The 14,992-nt window shown below is 46.7% G+C and overlaps 1 protein-coding gene across 23 annotated transcripts in view; it reads right to left on the reverse strand.

The window, feature by feature from the left end:
* The window catches only part of ANKS3 (ankyrin repeat and sterile alpha motif domain containing 3), a 39,138-nt gene that overhangs the window by 6,498 nt on the left and 17,648 nt on the right, over positions 1-14,992 (reverse strand). For 20 of the 23 annotated variants that reach the window (XR_008514371.2, XR_008514369.2, XR_008514373.2 and 17 more), the window contains 2 exons: positions 11,110-11,245; positions 2,086-2,244 (listed from right to left, as the gene is read on the reverse strand). Coding sequence is in view for 10 of the 23 variants with exons in the window: in XM_063717547.1 (XP_063573617.1) it covers positions 2,086-2,244; positions 11,110-11,245 (295 nt within the window). In the remaining 13 variants the exon portion in view is untranslated. Of the gene's footprint in view, positions 1-2,085; positions 2,245-11,109; positions 11,246-14,992 lie in introns of those variants that run through there. The other 3 variants (XR_008514372.2, XM_063717546.1, XM_054533389.2) reach the window with 2 other exon arrangements.

Raw genomic sequence — 14,992 nt, forward strand, 5'->3', positions numbered from 1 at the left:
CATGGGGAACTTACTTTCCTCTTTACGTATTTTCCTAGTTATGGAGAAGTTTTTACAATCAGCACATGCTATTTATCATTGCCCCCTAAAATTTTTTTGAGACAGGGTCTTGCTGTGTTATCCAGACTGGAATGCAATGGCACCATCATGGGTCACTACAGCCTTGACCTCCTGGGCTCAAGCAATCCTTCCACCTCAGCCTCTCATGTAGCTGGGGCTACAGGCATGGGCCACCATATCTGGCTAATTTTCAAAATTTTTTGTAGAGATAGGGTCTTGCTACGTTGCCCAGGCTGGTCTCACAACTCCTGAGCCCAAGCAGTCTTCCTACCTCAGCCTTCCAAAGTGCTGGTATTACAGGTATAAGCCACTGCACCTGGCCCCCCCAATTATGATTATTACTATTATTATTTTTTTTGAGACAAGAGTCTTGCTCCGTCGCCAGGCTGGAGGGCAGTGGCACAATCTCGGCTCACTGCAACCTCCGCCTCCCGGGTTCAACCGATTCTCCTGCCTCAGCCTCCCGAGTAGCTGGGATTATAGGCACGTACTACCATGCCCGGCTAATTTTTGCATTTTTAGTAAAGACGGTGTTTCACCATAGTAGCCAGGATGGTCTCGATCTCTTGACCTCTTGATCCGCCTGGCTCGGCCTCCCAAAGTGCTGGGATTACAGGCGTGAGCCACTGCGCCCGGCCCCAAATTTCTTAATTACTGGCAAATAAAATATATGCACTTATAGAAAATTTAAATTTCACAAAGTATGACAGGAAAAAACAAAAATCCCCTGAAATACCACACCTGAGACCACCACGATTACTTCTCTGTGGATACATACAAAGAACCACACACAAGCGGCTTCAGACATGTATGATTTTGTTAAAGCATTTGTTGTACAGCTATATAGATTAATTACCAACCCAGCCTGAGGATGACAGCCTCCTTCCTGTCCCCACCACACCTCAGGCTGTAGCAGGTGGCAGGGACCTTTCGGAAGGAAGAGACTCTGCCACTCAGAATGACCAGCCTGGTGTCCCAGAGCCAGCGCTCACAGCTCAGCGGACAGGACACAGGTGGGCCCTCATGCTGTGGTGGGGCTGGCCAGCAGCTCGAGAGAGGCCTTCCCAGTGGCCCAGTCAGCTTGCCTCTCCCAGGATGACGGGAGAAGGTGGGTCTCCAGTTCCCAACCCAGCATCCAGGCTTGGGAAGACAGAAGTCTGCACATCTGCTTGTTCCCGGGGTCTTAGAAGGGAATTCAATTACTCACGTACCCTTGGCTGAAACACTGTCTACTCTCACTCTTCCAAGTCCTGGCCTCAAAGATGCCTTGCCCCCGAGAAGGACCAGCCACCAGGCCTGTGAGATCAGCAGCCTTGGCCTGGCTATGAGTGGGTGACAGCCATCAAAGGAAGACATAACTCACACCTCCTGCTGAGCTCTGGGACAAACCACAGCACTAGAGAGTAGGCATCAAACTCAACTCCCCTAAAAACAGCCCCCAGCACTCCCCAAGAGCAAAACGCTCAACACCCTGGGGCTGGGAATTTGAGAATGAACGAGATCGGAAAACCCAAAGGGTAGGATTCTTCACCAGCAAGTCAACAAGTGGGTCCTCTCTCAGGAGGGTCTGAGTACAACTTCATCGCCCTGAGAAAACAGCAGGGCCTATTTTCTTGGCCTCCTGCCCCCAGCAGCGCACCCGACCCAGCTGGTGTGGGCAGGGCAGGGAAGTGAACTTCACACTTTGCCTCCTCCCTGCATGAGCCGACCCACCTATGTGATGAATGAAATCTGACCTTAGCTACATTTCTGCTGCAGGAGAGAAAGTTCTATTCCTAAATTTAACCAATGAAAAGGAAACTCAAGGAGATAAAGCAAAAAACAAGAGCTAGTCCGTGACCAATGCATTTCCATCACTGCACTCAATCCTGAGTCTCCCCGAGCATGAAAGCTGGGCCACCTGTCCCGCTGCCACCTGAGGTCCAGCGACCCACATTTGAGGAGCCTAAGAGCTATTCCATTCTTGCCAACACAGAATCCTGGTATGCAACGAGAAAGAGCCCTCAGGAAACGCGGGCCACTCACCATAGCGAGGCCGTGGGACTCTGCCACCCAGGCCAATGCCTGTGATCCTGGCCAGGGCTCGCGGTCCCTCGTGGATGCTGACACCCTTCTTCCGGCACGGCCTCTGTCTCTGAGGAGCAGGGCAGGACTCGTCAGAAGAGCTCAGATCTTCGTACTTTTCTGTGGTCAAACACCAAGATTAAGATAGTCTGTTCAGTAATGGACTCATTTACTGATCCTTACAGCAAACTGAAAGAAAGTGACTGCCGCCGGTTTTGTTAAATTAAGGAGAAGGGTATCTGCCAGGGCATCACTTTTGAGAAATGCCCTAACAGGCCGGGGCACTGCTCCAATGGGCCACAGGGAGCTGCAAAGTTAGTGAGGATGGGAAGTTTCATTTTTCTTGAGGCAGAGTCTCACTCTGTCCCCCGAGCTGAAGTGTAATGGCATGATCTTGGCTCACTCACTGCAATCTCCGCCTCCTGGGTGCTAGCGATTCTCACACCTCACCCTCCCAAGTAGCTGGGGTTACAGGTGCGTGCCACCATGCCCAGTGTTTTGTTTTGTTTTCCTTCTCAGTAGAGACAGGCTTTTGCCGTGTTGGCCGGGCTGGTCTCAAACTCCTGACCTCAGGTGATCTCCCTGCCTCGGCCTCCCAAAGTGCTGTGATTACAGGCATGAGCCACCATGCCCAGCCAGGAGTTTATTATCTCTGTTGGGGTTTGCAAAATTTTTCATAAGTCTGTATTGCTCATAATCAGAAATTTTGTTCTAATTTGAATAAATAAAACCCATCTCTTCATTAAAATACATAGTAATATCAGTCACAACTGCTTTTTCCTAATCCCTTCCTTTGGAAACAACTTTTTTTTTTTTCTTTTGAGAAGGAGTTTTGCTCTTGTTGCCCAGGCTGGAACTTCCGCCTCCTGGGTTCAAGCGATTCTCCTATCTCAGCCTCCCGAGTAGCTGGGAATTATAGGCAGATGCCACCATACCCAGCTAATTTTTATATTTTAGTAGAGATGGGGTTTCATCATATTTGCCAGGCTGGTCTTGAACTCCTGACCTCAGGCGATCCACCCACCTCAGCCTCGCAAAGTGCTGGGATTATAGGCATGTACCACTGCGCCCGGCTGGAAACAACTTATTAAGCAATTCTGTATTTTCTTTTTTTTCTTTATTTTTTTGAGACGGAGTCTCACTCTGTCGCCCAGGCAGGAGTGCGATGGCATGATCACGGCTCACTGCAAGCTCCACCTGCCGGGTTCACGCCACTCTCCTGCCTCAGGCTCCCGAGTAGCTGGGACTACAGGCGCCCGCCACCATGCCCAGCTAATTTTGTTTTTGTATTTTTAGTAGAGATGGGGTTTCACCATGTTAGCCAGGCTGGTCTTGATCTCCTGACCTTGTGATCCGCCCACCTCGGCCTCCCAAAGTGCTGGGATCACAGGCGTGAGCCACAGCGCCCAGCCGCAATTCTGTATTTTCTAAAGCATGGCATGTGTTTGCTATGATTATAAACTGTTTCAAATCACTACCCAGTCTGAGCTTTCAGAGCTCAACCCAGAGCTTTTACTATTCTGCAGCTTTTCAGTTTTTCATATTTGATTTGTATAAGGCTCTGATCTGATTCTACTTTTAAGAGATATGTGAGTTGTATATAGGAGGAAATGATGAGATCTCCTTGTGGAGTTGGTAAGCTGGGGCAGAAATGAAGGGAGAGGCCCTTTGCATTACCACCTGAGCTGTGTTTATTATGAAACAATCCCAACGCCAGGGAAGAGGCTGGGCTGAGCCTGACCCTGAGAAAGGAGCTGCTCGCTCAGGTGCAAAGTGACAGGACAACTCAGGAGAGGCCAGCAAAAAGGGAGAGCTCAGGCCCTGAACGTGGGCTACTCTGTCCTTCCCTATGACGAGGCTCACGCTCTGGCGACTGAGCTAGCCATATGGACACACACTCTCTCACACTCAAAGATCTACAGCACCCCAGGGAGACTGTGCTTCCATCCAAGCTGAAGGGGAGGGAGCCGTAAGACAAATGCACAGAGGCAGCAATAAGCAAGGGAACGGCAGCTGCCTGAATCTGAGCACCCAACACACCCTCAGAGCGGCTTAAAAAGAACAGACAGATGGAAACCACAAAAAAGCCAGGGCTGCAATCCTGCTATCAAAGTGGAATTCAGGGCAAAACACATTAAATATGACACAGAAGGACACTCTTTTTTTTTTTTTTGAGACAGAGTTTCACTGTGTCACCTAGGCTGGAGTGCAGTGGCACAATCTCAGCTCATTGTAACCTCCGCCTCCCGGGTTAAAGTGATTCTCCTGCCTCAGCCTCCCAAGTAGCTGGGATTATAAGTATGTGCCACCATGCCTGGCTAATCTGTGTATTTTGAGTAGAGACAAGGTTTCACCACGTAGGCTGGACTGGTCTCGAACTCCTGACCTCAGGTGATCTGCCCGCCTTGGCCTCCCAAAGTGCTCGGATTACAGGTATGGGCCATGCCCGGCCAGAAGGACACTTCTAATACTAAAAGCCATAATTCACAGTGAATCTATAACAAGTTATGAAAATCTGTCACCAAAAAATGCGCCAACTTCCTTCATAAATCAGAAACACGCTAATAGGTAATTTTGTAGAAAATGAACTAAGAGTACATAATCCTAATTAAGATAGAAAATGAACTAAGAGTACTTAATCCTAATTAAGATAGATAATACAGATATGCTAAATTGTATACAGATAATAGAGAATACAACTTCTTCTCAAGCAAAACATGGAACATTAAAAAATACTGATCAGGGCAGGGCGCGGTGGCTCACGCCTGTAATCCCAGCACTTTGGGAGGCTGAGGTGGGCGGATCACTTGAGGTCAGGACTTCGAGACCAACCTGGCCAACATGGTGAAACCCTGTCCCTATTAAAAATACAAAAAAAAATCAGCCAGGCGCGGTGGCAGACGCCTGTATTCCCAACTACTCGGGAGGCTGAGGCAGGAGAGTTGCTTGAACCTGGGAGGCAGAGGTTGCAGTGAGTCGAGATCACACTTGGGCACTCCAGCCTGTGTGACAGAGTGAGACTACATCTGAAAAAAAAAAAAAATATATATATATATATATAGATCAGTAGGTGATAAATAAGATGACAAGGAAGTTATGTAAATGTAAGAATTATAAATACTCTCTGATCAGACGCATTAAAGTTGATCAGAATAACATGAGAAATTAATCACAAGATCAAAAAGGCCCTTCCACCTAGAAATTAACAAACAAAAACAACCATAATACCTCTATTAGACAACTCCTGGGTGAAGGAGAAAATATAAATAAAAATTACAGAATTTCTGAAAAATAACACGGAAAGTATTAAATACAGAACCCCCAGAATACACTTAAAGCAGCAATCAGCAAAAATTCACAGCCTCTAACATTTAGCAACAAAAGGGAAACAATGAAAATGAAAGAAATTTCCAACTCAAAAAACTAGAACAACAACAAAGTAAGCCAAAGAAAAATAAAAGCAGAAATTAAACAGTCAGTAGGTTTCATTAATAAATCAAAATCCGATGGGTTTTTCTTGTTTTTCCACTAAACAGACAAAGTACTAGTATTTAACTTAAGAAAAAAAGGAACAGGCCGGGTATGGTGGCTCACGCCTGTAATTCCAGCACTTTGGGAGGCCAAGGCGGGCGGATCACGAGGTCAGGAGATCGAGACTATCCTGGCTAACACAGTGAAACCCCGTCTCTACTAAAAATACAAAAAAAAAATTACTCAGGCGTGGTGGTGGGCACCTTGTAGTCCCAGCTACTCAAAAGGCTGAGGCAGGAGGATCGCTTGAACCTGGGAGGCGGAGGTTGCAGTGAGCCGATATCGCACCACTGCACTCCAGCCTGGGCCACAGAGCAAGACTCTGTCTCAAAAAAAAAAAAAAAAGGAAAAAGAGAAAAAGGAACAAACACAAATATTCAAGATAAGAAGTGAGGCCGGGCGCAGTGGCTCATGCCTATAATCTCAGCACTGTGGGAGGTTGAGTGGGAGGATTGCTTGGGCCCAGGAGTTTGAGACCAGCCTGGGCAACATAGTGAGACACTGTCTCTATTTTTTTTAATAGAAGAAATTTTTGGCTGGGCGCAGCAGCTCATGCCTGTAATCCCAGCACTTTGGGAGGCCGAGTTGGGCAGACCACCTGAGGTCGAGAGTTCAAGACCAGCCTGACCAACATGGAGAAACCCCATCTCTCCTAAAAATGCAAAATTAGCCGGGCATGGTGGCACATGCCTGTAATCCCAGCTAGTAGGGAGTCTGAGGCAGGAGAATCGCTTGAACCCGGGAGGTGGAGGTTGCAGTGAGCCAAGATCATGCCATTGCACTCCAGCCTGGGAAACGAGCAAAACTCCATCTCAAAAAAAAAAAAAAAAAAAAAAAATTTAAAAATATAAGAAATGAGATCCAGCAATTCCACTACTGGGTATTTATTCAAAAGAAAAGAAATCAGTATACCAAAGAGATGTCTACACCCTCATGTTTATTGCTGCACTATTCACAGTAGCCTAGATAGAGAATCAACCTGTGTCCATCAGTGGATGAACGAAGACAGAAAATGACTTTATATACACAATTGAATATTATTCAGACATAAAGAATGAAATCTGATCATTTGTGGCAACATGCATAAGCCTGGAAGAGACTATGTTTAGTAAAATAAGCCAGACATAGAAAAGAAAGACAAATGCCAGCCGTTGTGGTGACTCACACTTGTAATCCCAACACTCTGGGAGGCCAAGGTGAGAGGATCGCTTGAGCCCAGGAGTTCAGAACCAACCTGGTCAGTATAGCAAGACCCCATCTCTACAAAAAAATAAAAAATTAGCCAGGTGTGGTGGTAGGTGCCTGTAGTCCCAGCTACTCGGGAGGCTGAGATGGGAGGATCACTTGAGCCCAGGAATTGGAGGCTGCAGTGAGCCAAGATTATGCCACCACACTCCAGCCTGGGTGACAGAGCGAGACTGTCTCAAAAACCAAACAAACAACAAAAAAGACTACATGACTACATGATCTCACCCATTTACAGGATTTTTAAAAGCTCATCTCAAACATGTAGAGTAGAATAGTGGTTATCAGAGGTTGGGGGTGGGGAGGTAGTTGGAGAGATTGGTCAATAGGTGTAAAATTACAGATTGAAGAAAGAAGTGCTGGTGTTCACAGCAGAGTGACTATACGGAACAACAGCTTATACCTCAAAACAGCTACTAGAAGAAAGGGTTTTAAATGTTCTCACCTCAAAGAAATGATAAATGTTTGAGGTGATGGATAAGCTAATCACCTTGATTTGATCATTACAGAGTGTATACATGTATTAAAACATCACACACTGTACCCCATAAATATGTAGTTATTTTGTGTCAATTAAAAATGAGATACATATTTTCCAGGTCAGGTGCAGTAGCTCATGCCTGTAGTCACAACACTTCGGGAGGCTGAGGCGGGTGGATTGCTTGAGCTCAGGACTCTTGAGACCAGCCTGGTCAACATGGCAAAACCACCTCTCTACAAAAAATACAAATGTAAGCTGGGCGTGGTAGGGTGCACCTACAGTCCTAGCTACTCGTAGGGCTGAGGTGGAAGGATCACTTTGAGCCTGGGAGGCAGAGGTTGCAGTGAATCGAGATTGGGTCACTGGACTCCAGCCTGGGTGACAAAGCAAGACCCTGTCACAAAAAATAAATCAATATTTTCCATGCCAAAAAAAAAATAATAACAGCAGAAAATAACCACTGAAACAGAGTATTTTATTTTGTTTTATTTTATCTATTTAGTTTCTTTGAGACGGAGTCTTGCTCTGTTGCCAAGCTGGAGTGCAGTGACGTGATTTTGGCTTACTGTAATTTCCCCCTCCCAGGTTCAAGTGATTCTCCTGCCTCAGCCTCCAGAGTAGCTGGCGCACACCACCACATCGGCTTATTTTTGTATTTTTAGTGGAGACGGGGTTTCACCATGTTGGCCAGGCTGGTCTTGAACTCCTGACCTCAAGTGATCCACACACCTCAGCCTCCCAAAGTGCTGAGATTACAGGCATGAGCCACTGCACCCAGCCTGAAACAATTTTTTTCGGTTTTTTTTTTTTTTTTGAGACAGAGTTTTGCTCTTGTTGCCTAGGCTACAGTGCAATGGCACAATCTCGGCTCACCTCAACCTCCGCCTCCCGGGTTCAAGCGATTCTCCCGCCTCAGCCTCCCGAGTAGCTGGGATTACAGGCATGCACCACCACGCCCGGCTAATTTTGTATTTTTAGTAGAGACGGGGTTTCTCCATATTGATCAGGCTGGTCTCGAACTCCCGACCTCAGGTGGTCTGTCCGCCTGGGCCTCCCAAAGTGCTGGGATTATAGGCGTGAGCCACCGCACCCGGCCCTGAAACAGAATATTTTAAAAGGAGAGAAAAATTGGCCAGGTGCGGTGGCTCATGCCTATAATCCCAGCACTTTGGGAGGCCTAGGCGGACAGACCACCTGAGGTCGGGAGTTTGAGACCAGCCCGGCCAACATGGAGAAACCCTGTCTCTACTAAAAACATAAAATTATCCAGGCATGGTAGCGCATGCCTGTAATCCCATCTACTCGGGATGCTGAGGCAGGAGAATAGCTTGAACCCGGGAGGCAGAGGTTGCGGTGAGCCAAGATCGAGCCATTGCACTCCAGCCTGGGGCAACAAGAGTGAAACTGTGTCTCAAAAAAAAAAAGGGGGAGAAAAAAATTATCTTGTAGACCTCTGCAGATAAGTCTGAAATCCTAGATGAAGTGATCTCTCAGGAAAATACAATTTACCAAAACTGACCCCGTAAGAAGAGAAAGTATGAGGAGGCCAATATCTATGGAAGAAATAGAAAAACTGTCATCGAGGAACCACCTCACAGGAAGAGACCAGATGGTTTCATGGGAGGATTCTATCAAAACTTCTAAGACCAGGTAGCACTAATGCTACGTGTATTGTCCTAGAACACAAAAAAGGAAGGAAAACTTCCAAATTATTTTTATGAAGTATAACATTGATACCCATACCTGATAAAGACAGAACAAAAATAGAAAAGTATAGACCACGCCGGGGGCAGTGGCTCACGCCTGTAATCCCAGCACTTTGGGAGGCTGAGGCAGGCAGATCACTGGAGATCAGGAGTTCGAGACCAGCCTGGCCAACATGGTGAAACCCCGTCTCTACTAAAAATACAAAAATTAGCTGGGTGTAGTGGTGCATGCCTGTGATCCCAGCTACTTGGGAGGCTGAGGCAGGAGAATTGCTTGAACCCAGGAGGCGGAGGTTGCGGAGGTTGCAGTGAGCTGAGATCTCACCACTCCACTCCAGCCTGGGCAAAAGAGCAAGACTCCGTTTCAAAAACAAAAAAAAAGAAGAAAGAAAACCATAGACCAATATCACTTATGACTGAATATCCACAGAAAAATACTAAATATTAATAAACAGAATTCAAAAACACATTAAAATAATACAACATGTGGGATTTATGCCAAGAACGTAAGGTTGATTCATTATTAGGAGGTTCATGAAGACAATCTACCATATGAAAATTCACAATCGTCTCCAAAGATATGGGAACAAAATTCAATAGTTACTCCTCTAAAACACCACTCAAGAATAGAAGAACTGATGAATACGTTGTTAATATGCTAAAATAACATACGCCTTCCCTTTTAAAGCCAGCCTCTCATGTAACGTGGCATTTCCACTAAGATCAGGACCAAGGTAAGAAGGCTCACTATCTCCACTATGTTGAACAATGGGCTAGAGGTGTTAGCAACTAAACAAAAGAACAGTGCAATTCAACAAAGTCAGAGTCATGAGAATCAGCAGGAAGCAGTGTATCCATCGATACTTAAAGATTATATGTTAGTACACCTGTAAAGCCCTAAAGAATCAATAACAAAACTAACCTGAACAATATAAGAATTCTGTAAGGTAGCAGAATATAAAATTAGTTTGCAAGGCCGGGTGCAGTGGCTCACACCTGTAATCCCAGCACTTTGGGAAGCCGAGGCGGGTGGATCACCTGAGGTTGCAAGTTCTAGACCAGCCTGACCATCTCTACTAAAAATACAAAAAATTAGCCGGGCATGGTGGTGCATGCCTGTAATCCCAGCTACTTGGGAGGCTGAGGCAGGAGAATTGCTTGAACCTGGGAGGCGGAGGTTGCGGTGAGGCAAGATCACTCCATTGCACTCCAGCCTGAGCAACAAGAGCGAAACTCCTGTCTCAAAAAAAAAAGTTTGCAGAAATCCATTGCCTTCAAATGCACTAACAATATGCAGTTAAACGATATAATGACACCACTAAAGAACTTAATTCACGTATCCAACCACCACCTGTTCCCCAAAAACCTACTGAAATAAAAAATAAATAGCACTGAGTAATTAATATCCTGAGAGTTGGGGGGAGAAAAGGGATATAATGATAGGGAAAACCCCATTTACAATAGCAACAAAGATGATCAAACACTTAGGAATAAACTTAAGTCATATGCAAAATGTAGATGAAGAAAAATTTAAAACCCTCCTGCAAGACCCAAAAGTACACTGGAACAAGAAGTCATCCCTTGTTCTTGGATGGGACAACTCAACAACACAAAGATATAGTTAATTTATACATTGTCACAATCTCAGTAAAAATATCAATACTGTTTTTAAGGAGCTAGACAAGGTGATATTCAAGTTCATATAGAAAAATGAACAAGCCATAGCTCAGGAAACAGTGAAAACAGAAAACTAAGAGGGGCCTGCCCCTACTCGGTAGTCAAGCATACTACAGAAAGCCTCTACAGACAGTCACAACAGCCTGGTTTTGTACCACTCTCCATCGTAACCATCCTTCTCTCCTGTTAGAGCCTCAACCCTGACATGGGAGCAGCTGGGGGAGGCAGAGCCAAATCTCAGAGAAGGTGGGAGCCAGGGAAGGGGGGACATCTTTCTCTGCCAGGTCACCTAAAGCTCAAGGCAACCAGAGACCCCAGCAGGGCGTGGCAGGCAGGTGTGGGTACCTGGGCTCCGATAGAGGCTCTTGGGCAGAGAGGGCGAGTGAGTGTCCATCAAGGCCACGATCTTCATGTGTCCGTACTGCTTGGCCAGCATCCGGGCTGTGGCTCCACGGTGGTCTGTCGCGTCCAGCTTGACTCCCTGCGAATGTCCGTGAAAGGGGGTTAGGGGCTCTCCTTCAAAGCACCTGCCCTTCCTGGGCTGCTGGCTGGGACGAGAGAAGGGCATATGCTGGTTTCTGACTGCCTCCCTGTGTGGGAAACATCACATCTGCGTGAGAAAGAGGCAGGCTTGTCTGCACCACAGCCACAAGTTTTGCTCTCACTCTCTTCTTAGGGACAAGGATGAGGGGGGCTGGGGAGTCATCTCCCACGCTCATGACCTCCCTTGCAGGGGGCTGGCAGCCACCATGTGGAGATCCCAGCCTTCACCTTCTGCGCCTGGGCTGTGTCCCACTCGCTTCGCTTGTCTTCAAAGAAAGCAGCCTTTTAAACCAGTCAGAATGAAAGCACCATCCTCTGAAGCAGAATTCCTAACTTTGATCCAAAGCTCTATAATGTATTTACAGGTCTTGCAGCGCAACAATTCCACTTCCTTGACTCTAAGGAAATAACCCTAAATATAGAAAAGGCTTTAGTGCACAAAGACGTTTGGCACAGGCCAGGTGCGGTGGCTCACGCCTGTAATCCCAGAACTTTGGGAGGCTGAGGTGGGTGGATCACGAGGTCAGGAGATCGAGACCATCCTGGCCAACATGGTGAAACCCCGTCTCTACTAAAAATACAAAAATTAGCCAGGCGTGGTGGCGAACGCCTATAGTTTCAGCTACTCGGGAGGCTGAGGCAGGAGAATTGCTTGAACCCGGGAAGCGGAGGTTGCAGTGAGCCAAGATCATGCCACTGCACTCCAGCCTGACGACAGAGTGAGACTCTGTCTCAAAAAAAAAAGGATGTTTGGCACAACATATTCACAATAATGAAAACCTACCTAGAGAAAACTTGAATGCTCAGGGGGATAAGGAGTCAGTTATGTTATTGCCATAGATAGTGATATTTACAAACAGCTGTATGATCTAGTTGAAAAAGGATCATGGCCAAGTGAGGTGGCTCATGCCTGTAATCCCAGCATTTGAGAGGCCAAGGCAGGTGGATTGCTCGAGCTCAGGAGTTGGAGAACAACCTGGGCAACACAGCATGAACCCACCTCTACAAGAAAAAAAAACAAACTATAATCAATACAGCATGTTTCTGGTGTCACTGTACACTGTAACTGTCCTTCTCTCCTGTCAGACCAGGCAGCTGGGGGAGGCAGGGAAGCCAGAGCCAAATCTCAGAGAAGGAGGCGGGACCTGGGAAAGGGGGAACATCTTTAATAAAAATTAGCAGGGTGTAGCGGCACATGCCTGTAGTCCCAGCTACTAAGGAGGCCGAGGCAGGAGGATCACTTAAGTCCCAGAGGTTGATGCTGCAGCGAGCTGAGATCGCACCACTGTACTCCAGCCTGGGCAATAGAGCGAGACCTTGTCTCAAAAAAATAAAAAAGGATCATGATACAAAACTACATCTACATTACAACTCCTGCAAAATGAGACCAAAAAAAGTACACAGAAAACAATATTGGAAGGTAACATGCCCAAAATGTTGCTATTTTTAAGTTATTTACTATTTTTGATGGGGATTTTTCCAGTTTTCCAATCTTCTGTTTTTAAAATGTACTACCATAAGCATGTTTGCTTTTTTTTTTTTTTAATAGGATCTTGCTCTGTTACCCAGGCTGAAGTGCAGCGGCGCCTAAGGAAATAATGCAGGACATACACTACAATTTAGAATTTTCACTGTGGCATTCAGCATAGTGAGAATCAGAAGGAACTTAAAATAAGAGATTAGTAAGCTACGTGAGAGCATATCCAGAAAACAGAGCGCCTCCCGCCCATTTACGTGGTGGGTGGGAGTACCTGTGGTGACACGGACTAGGGTGCACAAAACATCATTAAGAGAAAAAAGGCACGGCCAGGCGGGGTGGCTCCTGCCTGTAATCCCAGCACTTTGGGAGGCCGAGGTGGACGGAGCACAAGGTCAGGAGTTCGAGACCAGCCTGGCCAACATGGTGAATCCTCATCTCTACTAAAAATACAAAAAAAAATTAGCCGGGCGTGGTGGCGGACGCCTGTAGTCCCAGCTACTCCAGGAGGCTGAGGCAAGAGAATCGCTTGAACCCAGGAGGTGGAGGTTGCAGTGAGCCAAGATCACATCACTGCACTCCAGACTGGGCGACAGAGGGAGACTCCATCTCAAAAAAAAAAAAAAAAAAAAAAAGAATCACCACCCTTAAGTAGTTTTGCTACCACCCATACTGCAACTGTCTCTCCCGTCAGACCAGGGGGCCTCAACCTTGACCCCCACATGGAGTCGGTGGGGGAGGCAGAGGTGGTCTCTGGGCAGGGATACAGGAAAAAAACTGTTTTCACAAAGTATAAGGAGTTTCACTTTCTAGACTGCCCCCCAACCTACTTTTGACTCTGGTTAAAAATTACCTATGAGATTTTGAGCCTTAAAAAATAATTTATAGGCCGGGCGTGGTGGCTCACGCCTGTAATCCCAGCACTTTGGGGGACCAAGGCAGGCGGATCATAGGTCATGAGTTCGAGACCAGCCTGGCCAATGTGGTGAAACCCCGTCTCTACTAAAAAATACAAAAATTAGCCAGGTGTGGTGGTGTGTGCCTGTATCCCAGCTACTCAGGAGGCTGAGGGAGGAGAAATGCTTGAATCCAGGAGGCGGAGGTTGTAGTGAGCTGAGATTGCGCCACTGCACTACAGCCTGGGTGACAGAGTGAGATTCCATCTCAAAAAAAAAAAAATAAATAATAACAATAATTTATAAGCTGGGCACGGTGGCTCAAGCCTGTAATCCCAGCACTTTGGGAGGCCGAGACGGGTGGATCACCTGAGGTCAGGAGTTCAAGACCAGCCTGGCCAACGTGGGAAAACGTGGTTAAAACCCCATCTCTACTAAAAATACAAAAACTAGCCGGGCGTGGTGGCACACATCTGTAGTCCCAGCTACTCAGGAAGCTGAGGAAGGAGAATTGCCTGAGTCCAGGAGGTGGAGGTTGCAGTGAGCCAAGATCACGCCACTGCACTCTAGCCTGGGCAACAGACGAAGCAAGACTCTATCTAAAAAATAAAAAATAAAAATAAAAAATAATTTCTTGGCTGGGCACAGAGGCTCACACCTGTAATCCTAGCACTTTCAGAGGCTGAGGTGGGCGGATCACTTGAGGTCAGGAATTTGAGACCAGCCTGGCCAACAAGCAGCCTGGTCAGGAGTTTGAGACCAGCCTGTATCTACTAAAAACACAAAAGTTAGCTGGGAGTGGTGGCACGCACCTGTAATCCCAGCTACTCGGGAGGCTGAGGCAGGAGAATCACTTCAACACGGGAGGCAGAGATTGCAGTGAGCCGCTGCACTCCAGCCTGGGCGACAGAAGGAGACTCCATCTCAGAAAAAAAAAAAAAATTCTAGTTTAAGTTTGATAGAAGGAACCCTAAGGTTTTAACCAGAATAAAACAGTAGCCTCTTTAATGTAGGATTTTAACTCGTTATATATTTTTGGTTTTGTTTTTGAGGCAGAATCTCACTCTGTGGCCCAGGCTGGATTACATTGACTCATTGCAACCCTGACCTCTTCCCATCTCAGCCTCCCTGGGATTACAAACACACACCACAACTGGCTTTTTTTTTTTTTTTTTGAGATGGAGTCTCACTCTGTCACCCAGGCTGGGGTGCAATGGCGCAATCTCGGCTCACTGCAACCTCTGCCTTCCGGGTTCAAGTGATTCTCCTGCCTCAGCCTCCCAAGTAGCTGGGATTACAGGCACCTGCCATC

Source organism: Pongo abelii, chromosome 18 (genome assembly GCF_028885655.2).
Source record: "Pongo abelii isolate AG06213 chromosome 18, NHGRI_mPonAbe1-v2.0_pri, whole genome shotgun sequence".
Taxonomy (NCBI): Eukaryota; Metazoa; Chordata; class Mammalia; order Primates; family Hominidae; genus Pongo; species Pongo abelii.